This window comes from Sphaerodactylus townsendi, linkage group LG10 (genome assembly GCF_021028975.2).
Source record: "Sphaerodactylus townsendi isolate TG3544 linkage group LG10, MPM_Stown_v2.3, whole genome shotgun sequence".
NCBI classification, from domain to species: domain Eukaryota; kingdom Metazoa; phylum Chordata; class Lepidosauria; order Squamata; family Sphaerodactylidae; genus Sphaerodactylus; species Sphaerodactylus townsendi.
In genome coordinates this window covers 72,128,191-72,150,058 of record NC_059434.1, presented here as the reverse complement: position 1 = coordinate 72,150,058, position 21,868 = coordinate 72,128,191, and the positions used below count along the sequence as shown (strand labels likewise).

The following is a 21,868-nucleotide window of genomic DNA, read 5'->3' as shown; positions in this document are numbered from 1 at the left end:
TATAGGGCACGCTACTCTATAGGGCATGCTTGTGCCAGTGGATGTCTATAGGGCACACTTTATGTGACCGGAAAGGAAATAATAGTTGAATGGAGCTTGGAGGCAGCTTGAATTTTTTTTGGTTCAAGTTTAGTAGATCTATTTAAAAACACACACACACAAAAAGCCAATATGGGGATTCAGCTTTGTTGGGTGGGGAAGGGGAGGGGCGTACAAAAAATTTCCAGGACAATTAAACCCAAACCTGAAAAATACACAGAAGCCAAAATGGTGCACACACCTCTAGCAAACTGCTTTGAGAACCTCTGAGTGGAAAGATGGTCTAGAAATGTTTGAAAAATGGCAAATATATGTACTACCTGAATGGGAGAAGACTTGCATTCCTTGGTCCAGTTCTCCTTGCCCCCCCCTTTCTCCTGCCAAATGTGTTCCTTACTTGAAAGCTTTATCTATGAATGAAAGGCATGAGGTTGACTTTCACTTGTTCCTCTTCCTCCTGCCAATTCACCTCAATTAAAAACAGAGAGAAACGGCATTTGATTTTTATTCATGAGCTTGAAAAATGAGCCTATGAATGTTCCTGAGAAATTGCAGGTTTCCCCTTCACCACCCTGCCCATTTCAATTTAATTCACCGCAAACTACCGAGATTGACACTGGAAGGTTAAAGGGACAATCAACCGTCTTGGGCTCATTTAGTATGCTTGTCTGAAAAAGTTCCATTTGATTGTAATTTAGTTTTAGATTGAAAAATTCCTAAAAGATGTAGTAAGACCCACTGTAAAATGAAAATATCCCATTAAAATGTTTCATTTACAACTATGACATTAGGCTTCTAGAAGTTAAACTCCAACAATTCATCTTTCCAAAGTCCTAATATTGAATTAACATCTCCAGACAGAATCAGCAGATTCTAATTTCTGATAATGATAGAGTTTCAAAAGTAGGTGGAAACGGGCATCTGAGAATGTGAAACTTATGTTGATCTTATCTTATTTTACAGAGAATTGTATCTTTAAATGCATAAGAGCCACATAGCGTGAACTCCATTTATAATTAACTCAGAATGTAAAACATTCCATTTTTGAAGAAGTAGAATAGAAATCTTATAGTGTAATCCTGGGGGGAAGGGGACTGCTCAGGAGGCAGCGTGACCCTGGCACCAGCATAAATGCCACTTGTAAAGGCACTTACATTGGTGTTGGGCAGTGGTGGGATCCAAAAATTTTAGTATCAGGTTCCCATGGTGGCGGGATTCAAACTGTTGCATAGCGCCAATGGGGCTGAGTGGAGCATGATGGGGGTGTGGCCGGGCATTCCGGGGGCAGGGCAGTCCTGGGCGGGGCTGTGGCAAGGACCCAGCCGCTGCGCTGGTCCTTGGGCGGGAAACGAATGCACGCAGGCGCAGGCGGCCACTCACGCCTGTGCACCTCCTGCTAGACTGCTTCAAGTTCTGCGCGCTACTGCAGAGAGGAGGGGTGTAACTAAGGCAAAAATCACATGGCAAAATCGCCAATTAGTAACCCCCTCTCGGCACACACAAATAATTAGTAACCTACTCTCAGGAACCTGTGAGAACCTGCTGGATCCCACTTCTGGTGTTGGGGAGTCACGCAATAGCATGACACCCAAGCTCCAGTTCCTTGTATAGTACCAGTTCTCCTACAGTGCAGGAACTCATGCCAGTAGCAAAGGGGATTCCCGGGGGGGTTTAGGCCACTTCAAAGGGAAAGGGGCAGTGTTGCTTTCAGCTTGGTGTCTGTTGTGCAGCAAGCCACTTTGGAGGTATGGTAACTGCACCATGACTGCACCATCCGCAGTGCAACTACCCTTCCTTAGGATCGTTCTGCCTATTCTACTTGAACCCTCCAAAGTTAGTTCTCACTGTGCATGTTTGATCATTGCTGTGGTTTAGACATTTTGAATTATATGACTGAATGGCATTTGATGTGAATGTTAGACTGCACCTTTTCTAGCTCCTGGTGTTTAGTTTCTAAAAAGAGCAGTGTGGGAGGTTCTAAGCTGCATCATCCCAAGTGTGTATGGAGGTAAGCAATCACAGATTGCTTACAGATTTTGCCAAAGCATTTCAGAGGCCCTCTTTTTGAATATAACTGCATCGATCAATTTATTCAATACATCTGTATAACACGTTGTCTTTGAAACAGTACAAGAAAGATTGAATTAAAATTCACAAGACCAAATGACCCAGCATTTTTTAAAAATCAGGAAAGAAATATACATAAGTTTTAAAGTGTTACAGGGGAGGGGGAGTCGGAGCTAGTCATCAGGCTTACTTGCTGTTTATTCTAATGTTGAGGAAACAGCTCAGATTTTTAGAGCTATGAAGACGTATTTAGCAACAGCAAGAGTAACACAGTTTTCAGTTGCAAAGAAAAAAGTCACAGACATGAGGAATATAAATAATTATTCACAACAAAAAGTGATGAGGGCACAAAGCCCAAATTTAACAGTGAGCAGATTTGCTCAGCATCTGATAGATGTTTCTGGTTGAATAATTTGAGCTCTTTTAACCAAATTATAAGCCCTATTAAGTTCTAACTCAGGAGTCTCAAACATTTTTGAACCTGTGGGCAGTTTTGGAATTCTAATACAATGTGGTGATCGAAGCCACAAAAAGTCTGTTGTTCCCGAAGAGCCTTATGTGGTGGTGGCAGCTACTATTAAAGCAATGTTTTTAAGAAGCTACTTGGCCAATCAATCAAATCTCTTATGGCCAATCAAAAGCCTTGCTGGTTAAAACTCTTGCCACGCCCCACCTACTTTCTAAAAACAATGGCTGGGAACCAGGGAAAGTGTTTGTGGGTGCCATACTCTAACTCAGTCAAACCTGGGACTGATATAATAACTACATGGTCGAGTCCCTGTTTTTCAAAATAATTAGAGTGATCCTTAATTGCAAATGACATGCTAATCTTCCTGTAGCACGAATAGAGTTTACAGTTAAAGCTAGGAGCAGCAGTGGCATAGTGGTTAAGAGCAGGTGCATTCTAAACTGGGGGAACCGGGTTTGATTCCCTGCTCTGCCTCCTGAGCTGTGTAGGCTTGTCTGTGGAATTCAGATTAGCCTGTGCACTCCCACACACGCCAGCTGGGTGGCCTTGGGCTAGTCACAGCTTTTCGGAGCTCTCTCAGCCCCACCCACCTCACAGGGTGTTTGTTGTGATGGGGGAAGGGCAAGGAGATTGTAAATCCCTTTGAGTCTCTTACAGTGAGAAAGGCGGATATAAATCCAAATTTGGGAGAAACCGATACAAGAGTCCAATCTGCAACAAACTCATAGGCCTCAACAAACCATGCACATAATGATCATTACTGAGAAACCTTGTTTATATTGTACCTTAGAGCCATACTGGGTAAATTACTTCATGAAATTAAGGTGTGAACTAGGCACATAACTTTAAATAGATTAAGAATTTCAGAGTATAGGAACTAACAAAAATAAAATGAGAAGGTTGGAACAGGTCTAAAGACCATCCAGTCCAACCCCTTGCACCATGCAGGTTGATCTAAAGTATCTCTGACAAATAATTCTCCAATTTCTGCTTTAAAACCTGCTAGAAGGGAGAAGGTACAACATCCCAGGGCAACTGGTTCCACCACTAAACTGCTCTTACTGTTAAAAAGTTTTTCCTAACATTATGCTAATAACTCCCTGTTATTACAAGTCTAATTCTCCTCTACCAGCTGCTACCTACCCTCCAGTAAATGGCAGCCCTTCAGATATTTTTAAAAACTCCAGGCTGAACTTTCTCAACTCCTGCAGCCTTTCTTCATAAGGCTTAGACTTGCTACAGTTGAATATTGTATTCATTCTGATTTCAACCTGATTGCCATTGAAGCTGACCACCTGCTCTTCTTAAGCACACAAAATGTGTTTGTGAAAATGATCTATAATAGGCAGTGGTGGGATCCAAAAATTTTAGTAACAGGTTCCCATGGTGGTGGGATTCAAACTGTGGTGTAGTGTCAATGGGGCTGGGCGGGGCAAGATGGGGGCATGGCTACATATTCCAGGGGCGGGGCTTTGCTGGGCGGGGCTGTGGCAAGGACGCAGCCGCTGCGCCGGTCCTTGGGCGGGAAACAAATGCAACCAGGTGCAGGCTGCCACGCACGCCAGTTCACCTCCTGCTGGACTGCTTCAAGTTCTGCGCGCTACTGCAGAGAGGAGGGGTGTAACTAAGGCAAAAATCACGTGGCAAAATCACCAATTAGTAACCCCCTCTCGGCACACACAAATAATTAGTAACCTACTCTCGGGAACCTGTGAGAACCTGCTGGATCCCACCTCTGATAATAGGCAAACAACTGGTATACTTTGATATAAATCTATCCAGAGGTCAAGGTGGGACTTGCTCATCTGAAGTTCCATAAAATCTTGCAGATAGATTTATAACACTAAAGAAAGCAACATTTTCAATGTATATACAAGAGATAGATTTCAGTTGAGTTCAAATATCACAACTTTCCTTCCATGACTCAAAAGTTAGGCAAAGTGGAGAGATCTGGAGTTGGCTTATTTTCAAAGATCTTCTACCTCTCTATTTGCCATCCATTTTCTTTAGCTTTGAAAAAATGGAGAACATCTTGAAGGCTGGGCAGAAATTTTAAACAAATAAAAGAGAACGAATATCTGAGAGTCTAGGATTATAAGAAATGCACACATCTAAAAGACAACATTTCTCTTCATCCTAGATTTCAAGCCCCCAAAAGTACATGTTGGATCCAAAAGTAATTGGGAGAAGGGAGTCAGAAGGGAGGAAAATTGACAGATATTTGATATATTATTCATCATTTTTGGTCAGAGATATTAGGAATGTGTTTCGTGTTTGACTCTGAATGAAAATTTGAACTTCTCAAACCAGCTCTATATTAACTTCTATATATGCAATGACCCATCTTTCTAGAGTTTAAACAAATGAGAGAAGGGTGGAAAAATGATTATTCTAAGCAACCAAGAAAGAAGGTTAATCAAAAGGAATTCCTGTGCCACATTGGTATTTCTAGCTTTGAGGAATATTGTTTCTCCAAAACTCATAACTATTTAACCAAGTTTTTCTAGCGTTTTCTATCCCAAGTTTCTCACAACCCCTGATACTTTAATTGAATGACTTCATAATAGGAAGAAAATCCTGTTTCACCATGCTTTAATCAACATTCAAGCGATTTGTGATGGCCTTCAAGAGACTGGTTAAAAAAATTAGTGTGAGTTGAAAGACCTTTGTGGATAATTTTGATTCTATTTTAGTGGTTTTTATTCCTTGCTTAGTGGTTTTACTGGTGTTTCAATGGTCTTGGATTCTAAATGATGTGATTGTGGAGAGAGGATTGTGTTTTACCATTTGGGAATGGAATCCTTATATCTGAAAGGCAGAATATGATTGTGTGTGTGTGTTCTGTGTATCTTTTATGTTCCCATATGTTTAAATCAGAGGTGGGATCCAGCAGGTTCTCACCAGTTCCCAAGAGTGGGTTACTAATTATTTGTGTGTGCCGAGAGGGGGTTACTAATTGGGTCTGCTTTTCCGTTAGAAATTCCATTAGGTCCAAAAATCATAAAGTCCGGTTGTTTCCTATGTTGCTGGTTAGCGAAAGTAGAAAATGGGATAATTCTCCCTGTTGGGCTGTTTTAAAAACATGTTTTAGTAATACGGTAAAGTTCCTTGTTTAAGGAAAGTATCCTTCTTTTGATTTCTAGAAACAAAAATAAGTATTTGAAAGTATTAATTATTTGACAGGCAGTCAATTAGAGGAGAAGTAGTTGTTTTTGTTGGCAGTAGATGATAGGACTTGCTAGAATGAGTTTAAATTATGGACAGAAAGATACCAGCTGGAAATTAGGAACTTTTTTTACAGTAAGAGTTTTTTACAGTAACAGAGAAATTATTAATGCGCCGCCCCTGGAATGCCTGGCCACGCCCCCATTGGGCCCCGCCCAGCCCATTGGCACTATGCCACTGTTTGAATCCCACCACCATGGGAACCTGTTACTAAAAATTTTGGATCCCACCACTAGTTTAAATAGTCAGTGTATGCCATAGGCGTCAAACTCGCAGCCCTCCAGATGTTATGGACTACAGTTCCCATCATCCCCTGCCAGCATCATGCTGGCAGGGGATGATGGGAGCTGTAGTCCATAACATCTGGAGGGCCGTGAGTTTGACACCTGTGGTGTATGCATTGCTAAACTATTATTGCTCTGTAAATATGTTCAGAAGAAAAATGGCAATTTATCAGAGCAATAAGAAAGATGTTAATCATCATATGAGGCTGAAATAAATCACAGAAATATCTGATGAAATTATTCACTCCAGGCACCCTGCAAATGAAAACATGAGACAACAGCTTGGGTTTAACAAGTTTATTTAAATAATTAAGCTGCTCTGTGTCATATAACTAAATATGCTAACATATTTAAATGTGGCTATTATCCTTTGGTCAGGAGTCACTGGAAAAGACAGTAATGCTCGGAAAGTTTGAAGGCAGCAGGAATAAAATGAAAAAGAGTTTGGAGACTCAAGGCAGCTTACAAACTCCTTTTCCCTTCCTCTCCCCACATCAGACATCTTGTGAGGTAGGTGGGGCTGAGAGAGTTCCAAAGAACTGTGACTAGCTCAAGGTCAGTCAGCAGGAATGTAGGAGTGAGGAAACAAATCTGGTTCACCAGATAAGAGCCCACCGTTCAGCTGGAGAATCAAACCTGGTTCTCCAGATTAGAGTCCACAGCTCTTAACTGCTACACCAGTCTGACTCTCAGGATAAGAGAAAGAGATAGATTGAATCTATAAGACGGATTGATTCTATAAAGGAATTCACGGCCCTCAGTTTGCAAGCCTGGAGCAAGAGGATGTTTTGGAGGACATTGATTTATAGGGTCTCAATGGGTTGGAAGCAACTTGATGGCACTTAACACACACACACAACAGGCTGTGCTGGACCAATGACGAAGGGAGGGGGAACTGTGCCTGGGGCATGAACTGCCCCCATGCACCCTCCCCGCCCCTGACATGCCCTGCCCTCAAAACACCCCCAAAACACCCCACCCCCAAAACACCTCCGACTCGCCCCTGCCCCTGCCCCTGCCTCCCCACATGACTGCAATAGCGCCACCTGGGACAAGCTGCCCCGGATGTCCCCATTGCAGCTACGTGCCTGTGCTGGACAGACTCACTCTAACTCCCAACTCAGCTAGCATCTTCTGCCACTGTGTTTATCATTGCCTGGACACAATGTGGTGAGATGTATCCACCCCCTTCCCTGTTGTACCGCATGACCACTACCAAGTTATTTCTAAGTGGCCTCTGTTTATAATATTCCTCCCATGGCAGACACTGATAAAAATAATCTGGAGAACCAGGTTGGATTCCCCACTTCTCCATATACATCCTGCTGGGTGATCTTGGGCTAATCACAGTTTTCTCAGAACTTTCTCAGCCCCACCTGCCTCACAAGCTGTCTGTTGTAGGAGGGGGAAAGGAATGGTGATTGTAAACCACTTTGAAACTCCTTTTTTTGCTTGAAATGTTGCATATAAATATGTTTGCTGTGGATGTATGCTTGGTGCATCCAATGAAATGAATTCTAAGTCATGTAAGCTCATGCCTGGAATACATTATGTTATTTTTTTAAAGGTGCCACTGGGCTTCTGTTTGATTTCTCCCATTGATTTCAGCAGCACAAATGGTATAGTCTTTGTTGTGTTCTGTACTGTCAGTTGAGACAAGGGTTCATCTCTTATCAAAACAATCCATTAGCCTCGTGGGCTCAACAGTTAATATTTATGAAGCCTTTTGTTTGAAAAAAGAACATGCCAAAGAATAGTGCATTCCATTTCATTGTATACAAACATGTGAATTGCCTTTAAGCAGACTGTGTACTTTTATGGCTAGCACCCACCAGCTGTGTGTGTCTTCTTTAGAGGTAAAATGGGTTTTTCCCCCCCTTTGAAGACTGTCTACACACTGAGGAGCCACAGGAAAAGTTTAATTAAAGTTAATCGTTAAGAAAAATCACATTTAAGTGCTTGAATGTGCTGTTTTGCTCCAGAGCTAACAAATGGCTTTCAGGTGCATTCCAAATGAAGGAACTCATATTAGAACACATAGGGTGAAGCTTGGCCATGCTGGCAAGCTGGCATCCTACCCTGATGCCATATATTATACTTTTAATGGTATGGATTGTGTATCTCTCAGTTATGGAATCCAACCAATTCAGTTTTACCCCAGCAGCTATTGGTGCTGGTATGAGGCAACTGTTCATGGGGGCACATCTCTTCAGAGTGAAGAAGATACATTTTGCCGCCAGATTTCTAACTTCCCTTTTCTCTGATCAACAGGAGGAGAGGTTCCCTATACGACTCTGGCAACTCGAATGATGATGGGTGCTTGGTGGCTCTTCGCCTTGATTGTCATCTCCTCCTACACAGCAAACCTTGCAGCGTTCCTCACCATCACTCGCATTGAAAACTCCATCCAGTAAGTTGGCACAAATAAAACAGAATGGACCATTTATTGATACCCTGCCCTCCCCTGGTAAACTGGACTCAGGACAGCTTACAACATACATATAAAAAGACATATAAGTATAAGTTTAAAACCACACTGATGCAATTAAAATCACTGATATATATATAACTTGCTACAGTTGGGTGCCTAAATGTTATAGCGCCATGGTGGCAAACCTTTGGCACTCCAGATGTTATGGACTACAATTCCCGTCAGCCCCTGCCAGCGTGGCCAATTGGTTCGCTACCACTGTTATAGTGGATGCTCTGTTCTGGCAGCCGTGCAGTAGAATAACAGCAGGGGCCAACCACTTGAAGAAACTGTGTTCTTTTGTCTCTTTTCCTAATGAGGTCATTATCCCTGTGAAAGAGGAATAGGATCACACTTATTGGCTCTGTATTGATCAGACAGCCTACCTTTGGTCCAGGACCGGGTTTTTTTTTTTTCCCTTGAAGACCTGGATCACTTATGCAGGAGTCTATGCATGTAGGGTCAGTTCACAAGGCCCAGTCAGTTCACAACAATCAGATGAGCCTATCCTTTTCTCTTCCAAGTATTAATTGTACCTTCTACACTGATTGAGTTCAAACTGACAGCACAATGTCTCTTTGCATCAAGTGCACCAGTACTGTAGAGGGTGCAGTAGAACTAATAAGGTAGACAGGTCAGATCCTTCTGTATCCTTTCCCTTGTCAGCTCTGCTGCTCTCTCTTTGATCTCAGACTGCTGTTCTTAGAGACTACCTTCATTCTGGCTACTCTCTTTTGCCCTTTAATTGATTTCTCAATTAAGCTTCAAGTGAGCAACATACACTTCTCTGAACCACTCTCCACCCTTCAGTTAGATAGAGTCATTCCTTTATCTACAACAGTGAGCAACAGAGTGAAGCTTTAGTTCCTACGTGTATTTCATATAAAACAAACAATAGAGGAAATCTGCATTCTTGCGCAAACACCACATTGCACAAGACCTTGATATTGTCTTGCCCCCCAAATAAGATCAAATAGAGAACCCCCAATAATGCTTTCGTTTAAGCAAGGAAGGCTGATTAAAGAGCTGCGAACGAAAGGGTCACTGACGCCTTCCAATCAGTATTTATTTTCAGCCAAAGACAGAACCCCATTCCTTTCCCAGCTTGCCATGTTCCTTTTTAATACGTATATGCCTGATTCATCTAGTCCTATAAACCACACAGCCTGCGCTGTTATTACTTTCTGACATGGCTGTCATTGTAGGGTGCCGGATCACTTGTCTTCCTGGGCCCTGTCTCCTGCCTGTTTCAAAATTAATCCTTGAAACTACAGGGGGGGGGGGGGAATGTAACCACACAGGCAAAGCTTTATCTGAATTAGAGCCATAAATAAATGCTTTAGAATAAGCAATCAGATGTTTGCCCTCGTTATTTAATGACTAATTGCTGCCTTGCAGACAGCAGTACGTGCAACAGGACATCACTAATAGCGTCCTCATACTAAGTGGGCAGGTTGGCGTTTTAACCAAATGTACAGAGTCATAAATATATTTTTAAGGTTCTATGTAACTTGTAGGTAATCAACGCATTATAATTCTGGCAAAGGACAGCTAAAGAATTGCATGCTGTCAGACCAAAATTAGTTGGGGGGTGTGTGCGTGCGTGCGTGCATGTGTGTGTGTGTGTGTTTATGAAAATAAATTCCAGGGAGTTTGTAAACCTGGCAGCCTGAATCTATGAACAACATTAACAACTCTAGCAGGGATTTTCACTGTTGCAGCTCAAGTTACATTCTGTATTTAATATGGAAATTGACACAGACATAGTTTCAAAGGGTCTACAGGAGAAGAGCTAGATTTGTGTCCGGTATCACCTTAAAGACCAGCAAGAGTTTCAGCACAAAAATATTTGAGGCACTGACCTGTATGGCCTAGGCTGGACATATATCATCAGAATGAAGCTAAGCAGGGTCAGTTCTGGTTAATACTTGGATGGGAGACGACCAAGGAAATTCAGGATACACCGAGGCAAGCAATGACAAACCACCTCTGAATGTCTTTTGCCTTGAAAACCCTTATCAAGTCAACTGCTTCTGGATAGTACTTCCTGTTTTTTTACCACCAAGCTTTCAAGAGTCAAAGCTCCCTTCATCAGATACAAGTGGCTCTCAAAAGCTTATACCCTCAAAATCTGCTTGGTCTCACTGTGACACAAACAGGGTTTAGATGCCATGGGAAACTATGAATTACCACCTGATGAGGAAATGAATGAGGAAGGACTGTCTTAGTGGTTCTGTGTCTGTTTTGCCTGTAAAAGGTCCTGGGTTCAACCCCTGGCATATCCATTTGAAATGTTCTGATACCAGGCCCCAATTTGAGACCTTGGATAGCTGCTCATGGACAAAGTGGACAAAACTGACTTTGGTAGTCCAGTGGTGTGACTTGGACTACGGCAACTTCATGTCTTCCTTGGGAGCCTCATAGTCTGTTCAGAGTTGTTAACAGTAGCTTGCTGCTCTTTGTGTCTATCAGCTAGTTACTTCAGTGTTTGTGGCAAACTAAAAATTGCTGGAGTTTGTCGCTGTGTTCAAATTGGACAATTACAGTCTGTGCTTTCTGTGAAGTCCAGGTTTCCAAACGTTCCGAACATGCTGTCTGAAACTGCAGTTTACAGGTTAAATACAAGCCTTGCTTTGAGAGATCGAATGTCATGGCAAACTATGAAACTATGGCTTGTCATAAAAGTAAGAGAAATAACTAATTGTCTTGCCATGCTGCAGGAGAAAAGGAAGGGTGAATGGAAGTGGTAGGCTCATGCGTGTTACTGAAACTGCTTCGAGATTGGTTCACATAAGAAACAAATTATGACTTGGAGGTGGTGATTAGGTAAACCCAAATCACACACCAAAAAAAATCCTGAAAAACCTTTTTGGAAAAAAACCGTATTTGTTTTCCCCCCCAAAAAAGCCAGGCAATTCGGCTGAGCCGAATTAGTCTGGTTCCGAAAAAACCAAACGGGTTTCAGCTTTTTCAGCTTTTGCTTACAGAAAGCACAGCTCTCTGCAAGCAACATCCCTCTCCCTCATCTCAAAACTGATTGCTGGCTTTGAGATCAGGGAGGGAGTCCAAGAATCCCCCACTTCCTTGATCACAAAACCAGTTGCTGGCTTGGAGATCAGGGATGGAATTGAGCTGCTTGCAGAGAGCAGGACATTTCCGGGTTTTAAAACCCAAACCCGAAATTTACCAAGCACAATTGTTTGTGCTCAGCCCTATTACGATTTACTGTTATGTGTAACTGTACCTGTGTCTCCTGTTGATTGATACATTTGACCTATTTGCATAAGGATTTTGCATCATTGAGCCATTGTTTCCTTAAGCCATATTTATACCATGGACTGAACAGTTACACTTTCTCTCTTCGTGTAGTGGAAAGCCCCATCTGATACAAAAAAAAATCAGGATAGCCAGTCTTGATTTATTGGCTATCCACAGTCCAAAGTTTCTTCTGACATCAGGAACCAGCCCACCTGTCACAAAGTTTATGCTAATGAATTAGTCGTGAATCTGCCTAGGACAGCCAACATCAAGGAGATGGATGAGTAATTGGAACAAATCTAATATCTTTTTATTCTTGATTGTTTTATGGACTACCTTGGCTGGCACCATCCAAATGAGATAATGCCTACATGCTTCCAGCATCGAAATGGCATCTTCTTGTTTTTATAAAATCCAAATGTCTGCCTGATCTGCTCATTGAGAAAATTGTCTCCCATTGTGTCTTCATGAGAGCCTTACAGTCTGTTCAGGGCTGCTAACAGTAGCTTGCTGCCAAACCATTCCTTCCTTCATATCCATTTTTTTGAGTTCTCTTTTTCCCATCACAGATTGTCAGGAGTTTCTGTCCATAAAATACATAGCTGAATGAGTCTTTCTCACATCCATGGTTGGCCTTGATGTTTCAAGATAACTTGAAACTTTTTTTGATTCGGTGTCTTTGAATTCTCCCCATATCACTGAATCTTAATAAACTGTCTCAACTTGTTGCTTGTTAATTAATCTGCACCCTAGAAAAGCTTCCTTATAACCTTAACCGAATGACCACATTGCTAGAAGTTCATAAGGGAGGTACTGGAGATGGGAGAGGCATAGGTTGTCTTTCCAAATAAAATGGCTCAGATGTCGATTCATGAATTCAGAGAATAAAGAGTAACAAGTTGATGGTGGAAGCTGTGAATAGCTAAGGGGGCCCAAGGACAAGATTCACTTCAAGGTGAAGCAGTGATCTTCCATGGTAGGGGTCCGGAATTCTTTGTGATGTGGCAGGGACATCTAGGGATCAGAGATTTTTCAGCCCCATTGTCAAACTATAGTTCACAGATTCTTTGGGGAAGTCAATATCTATATCTATATATATAAAAAGCTAACCGTGTATGTGTTGATGACAGGGTACCTCAGTAACTGCTGGGCCAATTCCTCTGAAAATTCCCAGCCACTATAGTCAGTCAGGCGAGAGTGTTTTCAGATGTTCACATACCTGAAATTTCATACCTGGCCCAGGTAAAAACACCTTTTTCCTGGCGCTCCCTGGTGAAGGACAGGGAGGGGCCTGTGTGTAACTGTCACCCTTAGAATGTTCATGCCCTTAGAATGTTCACTCAGATGGCCAAAGATGAGCAGTGGAAGCAGCACATAGGCAGTAACTCTAGTGGAAGTGAAACACATACACACACATACACACGAGGGAGAGGGGAGGAGGAGGAGGAGGAGGAGGAGGAGGAGGAGGAGGAGGAGGAGGAGGAGGAGGAGAGGAGGAGGAGGAGTTTGGATTTATATCCCCCCTTTCTCTCCTGTAGGAGACTCAAAGGGGCTGGCAATCTCCTTGCCCTTCCCCCCTCACAACAAACACCCTGTGAGGTAGGTGGGACTGAGAGAGCTCCGAGAAGCTGTGACTAGCCCAAGGTCACCCAGCTGGCGTGTGTGGGAGTGTACACGGGCTACTCTGAATTCCCCCCAGATGAAAGCACCTCCCTACAGCTCCCAGTGAGCGGCAGAGGCGAGAATCAAACCCGATTCCTTCCAGATTAGAATGCTACACGAGCTCTTAACCTCCACTGCCACTGAGAGGGGGGGGTGGAATCAGAGATGTGATCCAGCAGTTTCTCACAGGTTCCCGAGAGTAGGTTACTAATTATTTGTGTGTGCCGAGAGGGGGTTACTAATTGGTGATTTTGTCACGTGATTTTTGCCTTAGTTACGCCCCTTCTCTCAGAAGTAGTGCGCAGAACTTGAAGCAGTCTAGCAGGAGGTGCACCAGCATGCGTGGCAGCCTGCACCTGTGTGCATTCATTTCTCACCCAAGGACCGGCACAGCGGCTGCATCCTTGCCACAGCCCCGCCCAGTAATGCCCCAGCCCTGGCATGGCCGGCCACGCCCCCGTTGTGCCCCGCCCAGCCCCATTGGCGCTACACCAGTTTGAATCCCGCCACCATGGGAACCTGTTACTAACATTTTTGGATCCCACCACTGGGTGGCATGCAAGGGAAGAGAGGGAGGGAGAGGAAAGGGACGGTGGGGGAGGCATGCAAGGGAAGAGAAGTGAGAGAGGGGAGACAGTGAGCTGTGGCATGCAAGGGAGGGGAGGCAGGGGCCCTCACATCTTGATATGACTCCACCCACCCTAGCCGGAGGGAAAGGGAAGGGAGTGGAGGGGAGGGGTGGCAATGCAAGAGGGAAGAGAAGTGAGGGGAGGAGAAGAGAGGTGAGGGGAATTGTGGCATGCAAGGGAGGGGGGGAGGCAGGGGGGCCCAGCATGCTTGATATGACTCCACCCACCCTAGCGGAGGGAAAGGGAAGGGAGGGGGGGGGAGGGGTGGCATGCAAGGGAAGAGAAGTGAGGGAGGGGAGACAGTGAGGGGTTGCATGCAAGGGAGGGGAGGCAGGGGGCCCAGCATGCTTGATATGACCCACCCAACCCTAGCAGGAGGGAAAGGGAAGGGAGGGAGGGGAGGGGTGGCATGCAAAGGAAGAAGAAGGGAGGGAGGGAGGGAGAGAGAGTGAGGGGCGACTCTTGCAAGGGACGGAGAGGGAGGGGCCAGGCACCCTAGATTCCCCTGAATACTGCAAAAGTTACAGTTAAGAAAACCAGGCACGCATTACTCCAGGAGTAAGCTCAAGTACAGCAACCATGACATACTTTGAATGGCTCGCGTTGGTGACCCGATCAGAGGGGTTTCCTCAGAAGCGAAACCCATTGCCACCAACCAAACCTGCACCCAGGTAAATGATCATGACCAACCCGCCTGGATGTTTGGGAGGGGTCCCTTTCCATCTCCCCCAAGGAATCTGCGGCACACACATCACTGACATCACAGCTGACAGTATCAGGCTGCATGTTTGCATGAAGCATGTGCACTGCTGGCCTCTACAATTGATTTTGCTGCTACTGTTTCCTTTTCCCGATTTCCACCACAATAAGCCACAACAATGCATTGGCCGGGCCTTACGCTAATGGTATATATATAAATCTATCAGTGTGTTTTTTCTGACTGACAGGTAATCTCCCAAACTACAGGACCCTGATTGCATTTGAAATTTTCACTACAATGTTGCATCTTTCGCGTGCGTGCCAGGTTTCCATACTGTTTCCTAATACACCTCCTGTTGTGTACATGCTCACAACTTCATGCCAGTTATTGTGCTACAAACCACACTGACAGGTTGGGACCACAGTTCTGCTTCACGCCCAACAAGCTATCTGCTGGCCGTCAAAGCAACACCCTCTGATACAAGGGAAACAACCATGCCTTCCTTGAAAACCACTGCCATCTGGAGTGAAAAATATGGGGCCTGCCATCTGGACATGGCCCACCCACCTTAGCAGAGGAAGGGGAAGGTGAGGGAGGGTCTGGGGGTTTGCTGGACCAAACGCTCTGAAATTTGAACACAACATAGCTCATGCCTCCCAGCATGTTTTAAGCTAGGTAATTCGCCTGCAAGGGAAGGGAGTGAAAGAGACAGGGTCCGCCACCTGAACATGGCCCACCCACCCTAGCAGAGGAAGGGGAACGTTAGGGAGGGACGGGGCGAGGTGCCATACAAGGGAAAGAGGGAGGGGAGGGAGGGAGGGGCCCCTTGCCCCTCCCCTCCCTTGCAAGCATTGTGCAATGACACATGTTCGAACCGTTCACTTCCCCTTTTCTTTTCCACTTCACCAGACTGAGCCATAGCAATGCGTGGCCGGGCCCGCTAGTATAATATATAAGTGATCTATAACTAATGTAATATATAGGTGATGTATAACTAATGTAAGTGTGCAGTGTAGCTCACTGTCTAGAGATCGACTAAATTTACAAGAACCAGTTAATTTAATGCAAAAAGGATCCAAAATGGCTGACATTGTGCCTTCTATCATTAGTCCTTTCAGCAGACTCTCCAGGTTACTTTTTGACTTTTGGGGAATTTGGAGTGTTTCAGATTTTCCAAATATTTCTCCAAATATTTTATGCTTGGAAGCTTCAGATTGGTTTTTTACAGAATAAGGTTCTCATCGCTCAGAAGGCAAACTGAGATGCCACTGAGTGACTTTCTCCTCTTTCCTGTCACAATCTTCACTGCTAATAAGCCTGCTTTGCTTATCCTGTTTGTGCTTGATTTCTGATCAGAAAGGTGAGAAATAGCATTCGTTTACACCGCGACTCCAGCTTGCCTTTTGCAAGGAGAAGGAATAAAATCCAGAGCCTTAATATTTGCAGGGGGAATGTTTTTTTGCTCATTGCTTTTTTCTCAACAGACTGTTTCACAGCATCTGTCGCAACCATCAGGGAAATGGCTGGGTTGGCTCTGGTGGGAAGGAATTATATGACCACGCTGAGTCCTGTGAGCAGCTGATTAAAATTTGCAAGGTGTTCTCATTACAAACTGGGGAGTCAGGAACTGTTCCTTCCTATCCCATTCCCGTAATGGGCACAGCAAGTACCTTGGCAATTATAGGGCATTACAAGATATGACCTGGGATGTTATAGAGCACAGTCAGAAGATGCAGAGACATATTAAAAGAAACAATGGCAATGTGAAAATTAGAAACTGTAATCTCTTAGGGGGGGTTGGCAACCTTCATCACGTTATGTCACTGCTTTGACAGACTGAAGCATTAAATCCCATTTATATGCATGCAGATATGCACAACTGTCCAGGAGTCTGAGAACGACATGGGGAAGGCAGAATTCATGAGGCTGCCCCAGGCAACACAAGCCACAGACCAACGGGAACAACGTTAGGCTTCCAGCATGGGCAGACACTCCGACTCAATGAAATAATGCCGAAAATGCCCACGTTGGGAGTTATTTTTCTTCCAGCCACTCCACAATCAGACTGGCCATTCATTGAGTCGGCCAGTGCTTTCAGGCTGGCCACCTGATGCCACTGGCCTAGAAATCACGTTTTCTTCCTGGTAAAAAGTGGCACATTGGACTTAGTAGATTGATGTATCTGGCTTCTGATAAATGAGCTGTTCTGGAAGCACAACCGTGTTCACCTGTTGCAGCAAACACAAGGAATGAGTCTGGTAGCACATTAAAGGCTAGCAGATTTATTGTGGTGCTTCACGTGCCTGATGAATTGGGTTCTAGTTCACTGAAGTTTATGCCATGGTAAATCTGTCTAGATGTCTAGTGCCTTTATTTACAAATGAAAATATTTATACCCTGCCTTTCCCATGTGGTTCAAGACCAGTTTACAGTTTCCAAATTAAAAACCATACATAATACATGAAACCCTTCCTGACCCCCCCCCCCCCCCCCAGGATCTGGAAGACTCGGGTTTTAATCCCCACTCTGCCATGGCAGCTTGGTATGGTACCTTGGGCAAGTAGCACACTCTCAGCCTAACTCTCACACACCATAAACCACTTTGGATCTCCACTGTGGGAAATCTCCACTGGTGGGAAAGGCAGGATATAAATGAAGCAAATATGGGATCTCCACTGGTGGAGATCCACAGGATATAAATGAATCACTGTGGGATCTCCACTGGTGGGAAAGGCAGGATATTAATGAAGCACTGTGGGATGTCCACTGGTGGGAAAGGCAGGATATAAATGAAGCACTGTGGGATGTCCACTGGTGGGAAAGGTGGGAAGGCAGGATATAAATGAAGCACTGTGGGATGTCCACTGGTGGAAAAGGTGGGAAGGCAGGATATAAATGAAGCAAATAAATAAAACCCATTAAAAAGGCCTAGCTAGTAGGGAAGGGACTGTAGCTCAGTTGAAGAGCCTCTGCCTGCCTTGCACACAACAGGTTCCAGGATCAGTTCCCTGTATCTCCATTAAAAAAAAGGACTAGGCAGGAAGTGATGTAAAAGAGACCTCGGAAAGGTGCTGCAAATCTAAGTAGACAGTGCTGACCTTGATGGATCAGTGAATTGATTCAGTATAAGGTGGTTTCATGTATGTTCAAACAAAACAGTTGTATAGCACCTAAAAACACCTAAGGATTGCAAATGGACCCTTTTTCCCCAGAGAGCTCATTCTGCAAGATGGGGGCGACTGCTGAAAGTAAGCAACCTTAGGAAAGTGAACAACTGAAAGGTGGCAACTAAAGGCCTGCAATGGGATCCAGGGGATGCTTTTATCCCACTTGCCTTCCCCAAAATGGGATATTTCCCTTTCTCAGCCTGTTATATTTGTGCTGTGCAGAATCCACCAATGTTTCATTCCCATTAACTTTGGGGCCATTGACTACTAATTGTTGTCCCCTGTGCAAGAACTGTGTCATTACTGACCCATGGGATGTTGTCACATCACAACATTTACTCAGCAGACTGTTTTTATAGGGTAGTTTGCCATTGCCCTCTCCAGTTGTTTACACTTTACTCCCACCAAGCTGGATATTCCTTTTCAGACGTTAGAAGTATGGAAGGCTGAGTCAACCGTGAGATGTCTACCAGAAACCAACTTCTATCAGAATCCGACTTAGGTCATGGGCAGAGTTTTGACTGCAGTAATGCAGTTTGTCACTGTGTGCTACAGCACTCTCACTATTGAGTTGACCTTTGCATATGGCTTTGATTGTGTCAGCACCTCAATTAAAATTCCTACTGTGTCCCTTGTCCACTTTTAAATAAAACATATTTTTAAAAATTTCAGTTCAGGTTTAAGTGGATTGGCAACAAAACAGTAGCTGCTGGTCACACTAGGCTGGATCCTGCCAGTCTTTCTGCTGGAGCAAGAGGGAGGAGGGATTTTGCCCAGTTCCACTTTTCATTGGGGTCTCTTTGCATGTTTTGTTTTGTTTCTGATCATGGGGTCCTACAACCTCTGGCATGGCCTTTTAGGTATAAAAATGAGTCCTTCCTCATGCTAGCAGAAAAACAGATAGGATCTAACTCATTTTTACAAACTGAGTAAAGCGGAAGGGTTATAGCAACAGGAAAATGGATTCAAATCCAAAGCAGTCTTCATTGCAAAATACTGCAAAAGTTTTTACGAAGCAACTTCTGAACTACCGTAAGACTCAATATTTTGTATCACTGCAGCTGTTGTGCCAACATGTGCGCACTTCTGAAACTAGTAAAATGTGTGTGGTGACCTGGTCACTGAAGCTTATAGCATTTTATAAGTTTGTGTTTACACTTCCTGGTGTAGAGGGAGACTTTTCGGTAAGCTGATGACTTTTTAAGGCTGCACACATCCAGCCCTTATCTGTCCTTAAGTGTCATCAGTTAGATTTGTGCACTTACATTAAGCTAATTTGTGCCAGGAATGCTTAATGGGTCGAGGTGTTAGATCGCAGTAGTCCTTCAGAAAGTCTAATGAATGTCATTAAGAAAAATAAAGACACAGTTAAGTGACCCACAAGGATGGGTAAATAGAGGATTGAGGGGAACAAGCCTTTCCGTGATCATCAGATAATGAATTTGGGGCCAGTGATATTTCAGAACCCCATGTATTAATGTTTCCAATTTGCATAAATGAATCATTGATGGTGTATTGGCAATACACAAACGATAAGATGAAGAAGCTAGGAAATTATTACACCAACAGAAAGTCCACAAATCCCAGTTCATCAAAATTAAATCTTTCTAAAATAATACGGAGAAACTATTTGCACCCGTATGTGTTCTTACTTCATTAAAATACAGATGAGCTATTTCATCTGGATATCTCAATAAAGGTTGATCCTGCTGTTCCATAGAGTTCGGCTTATCTTTCTGTGACATTGCCGGGTAGGATGTATTTTCAAACCACTACCCAAATGATTTTTGTAGATACTTCTGTTATTGCCATTTTTAATATCTATCATAGCTAGGTTGGCACCTGATTCCACAAGCACCTGCCTTCAATAATCTTTCCTTTTTTGTCCTACCTCAGTTGCAAGAAAGTGCTGTTTGCCTGGTAGAAAGAAATTAGTATTTCAGCCGGAGGCATATCTAGGAAAAATGTCGCACAGTGCAAAATCTGAGTGTCTGTGGTTTCCCCCCCCCCCCCCCCGGTATGGGCGGCCACCCTCCCTCAGCAAGACCAAACAACTTTTTTTGCACCAGGTCTTGAAGTCAGTGTATGGACCTGGGGGAAGGAGGAGGAGGGTGATTTTCCACCACCCACATGACTAAATGGCTGCAGCTCGGGGACATTTGATCCCATATGTCCCCCTGGGCAGTATGCCTCTGATTTCAGCCACAGCTTCCTTGCTACATCAATGTTAACTGAACTTGTTAAGAGATTATCTTATCGTTTATCAGTATTGAGACCCAATTCACACCTAACTGTATGGCACTGCATTATTGGAATTAGGTGATTTTACCACATTGATTTCACAAGGTAATTGGTTTGGTTTAATGGTCTCTCTGTCTATTTTGTAAGGTTGCACAAGGTGAGAGCAACAGAAGGGGTAGGGAGAGGAGAGAATGATCATCAGGTAAACAAACTGGTGGGGACGTCTGTAATGGACTGCCGGAGAAAAATGATTTTTAAAGGGCACTTCTGTCAAACTAAAATATTGTTTACCCTTCAGAGTGAAGCAGGAAAGGCCTAGAGCAGGGTAGCCACCTGATTGGCTATGACCTCCTGCACTCTGCCCAAGGTCACCCAGCAGGAATGTGTAGGAGTAGGGAAACAAATCTGGTTCACCAGATAAGACTCTGCCACTCATGTGGAGGAATGGGGAATCAAACCCAGTTCTCCAAATTACAGTCCACCCGCTCTTTACCACTACACCACACTGGCTCTCTTAGTAGCATATAGATTTTCTTGGTGGAATGTAGATTCATTAAACATATTATTTCCTTTAAAAAAAACTCCCCTCCACACACACTATTTTGCCCTTTAAAAGCAAATGGCTAGCACTGCCCTTGTGCAACTTTTCTGTTTTAAAAAAAATCCATTATCTTTGCATCCTCCCTTGTTCCTCATCTCCATGCTTTCCCTTTAGGCTTAAACTTTAAAGGCAATTCTCTTAGACTTTCTCTTAGATTTTATTGGAGTTCTAAGAATAAAATAAAGCAATGTAATAAAAAAAGATTGACTTGACAGCTGTCATCATGCATGTCTCCCTTTGCTTGCCAGTAATGTGAGAATATGGAATTCCTGTCTCATGCGTTCCTTATCTCCTCCAACTCTCAAGGTCTCTCCAGGACCTCTCCCGGCAGACAGATATTCCATATGGCACCGTTTTGGACTCTGCAGTCTATGAGCATGTGCGGGTAAAAGGGATGAACCCTTTTGAGAAGAACAATATGTATTCCAAACTGTGGCAGATGATTAACCGAAGCAATGGCTCTGAGAATAATGTGCAGGAATCCCAAGCAGGCATTCAAAAGGTAAGACCTGCGATGCGCGCGGCGCGCGCAAGGCGCGGCGCAAGGCGCAAGGCATCGCGTGCGTATGCGCGTGCAAGTCGCGTATGCGCGATGCGTATGCGTCGCGTCGCGATGCGTGCGTCGCGTCGCGTCGCGATGGCGATGTCGATGCGTCGTCGCAAGGTGATGATATAATATTAAAGTTCTCTCAGCTGTGTTAGATCTGGGAAGGTCCCACTGACACATGCCTGATTTGGAGTTCTCAAGGAATAATAGATATATATATGAACCAGTAGCTCTGTATTGACTCCCAGTTCTGGTTTGTATATGTTTGTGACTGAAAAGTTCTTCTTCCTGCCTGTTTCATTTCCCATGTCTGCACATATCTATTTTTCAGTTACAGGATGCTGTGCAAATTTCCTGTACTGAAACATTTGCGTATTTCAGAAGAAGCCTCAAAGGAAGCAAAAGTATTTAATGCTATATTCTACTTGCAAAAGCATGTGTGAGTGTGTGTGTTTTTTTCACACATTAGTGCTCATTATGATCTCTCAAAGCAGAGAAATAGTGGAACC

At 43.9% G+C, this 21,868-nt stretch overlaps 1 protein-coding gene across 2 annotated transcripts in view; it reads left to right on the top strand.

The window, feature by feature from the left end:
• The window catches only part of GRID2 (glutamate ionotropic receptor delta type subunit 2), a 997,067-nt gene that overhangs the window by 838,268 nt on the left and 136,931 nt on the right, over positions 1-21,868 (top strand). For both annotated transcript variants that reach the window (XM_048508854.1, XM_048508855.1), the window contains exons 12-13: positions 8,356-8,494; positions 21,119-21,314. In XM_048508854.1, coding sequence (XP_048364811.1) covers positions 8,356-8,494; positions 21,119-21,314 — 335 coding nt within the window. The remainder of the gene's footprint in view (positions 1-8,355; positions 8,495-21,118; positions 21,315-21,868) is intronic.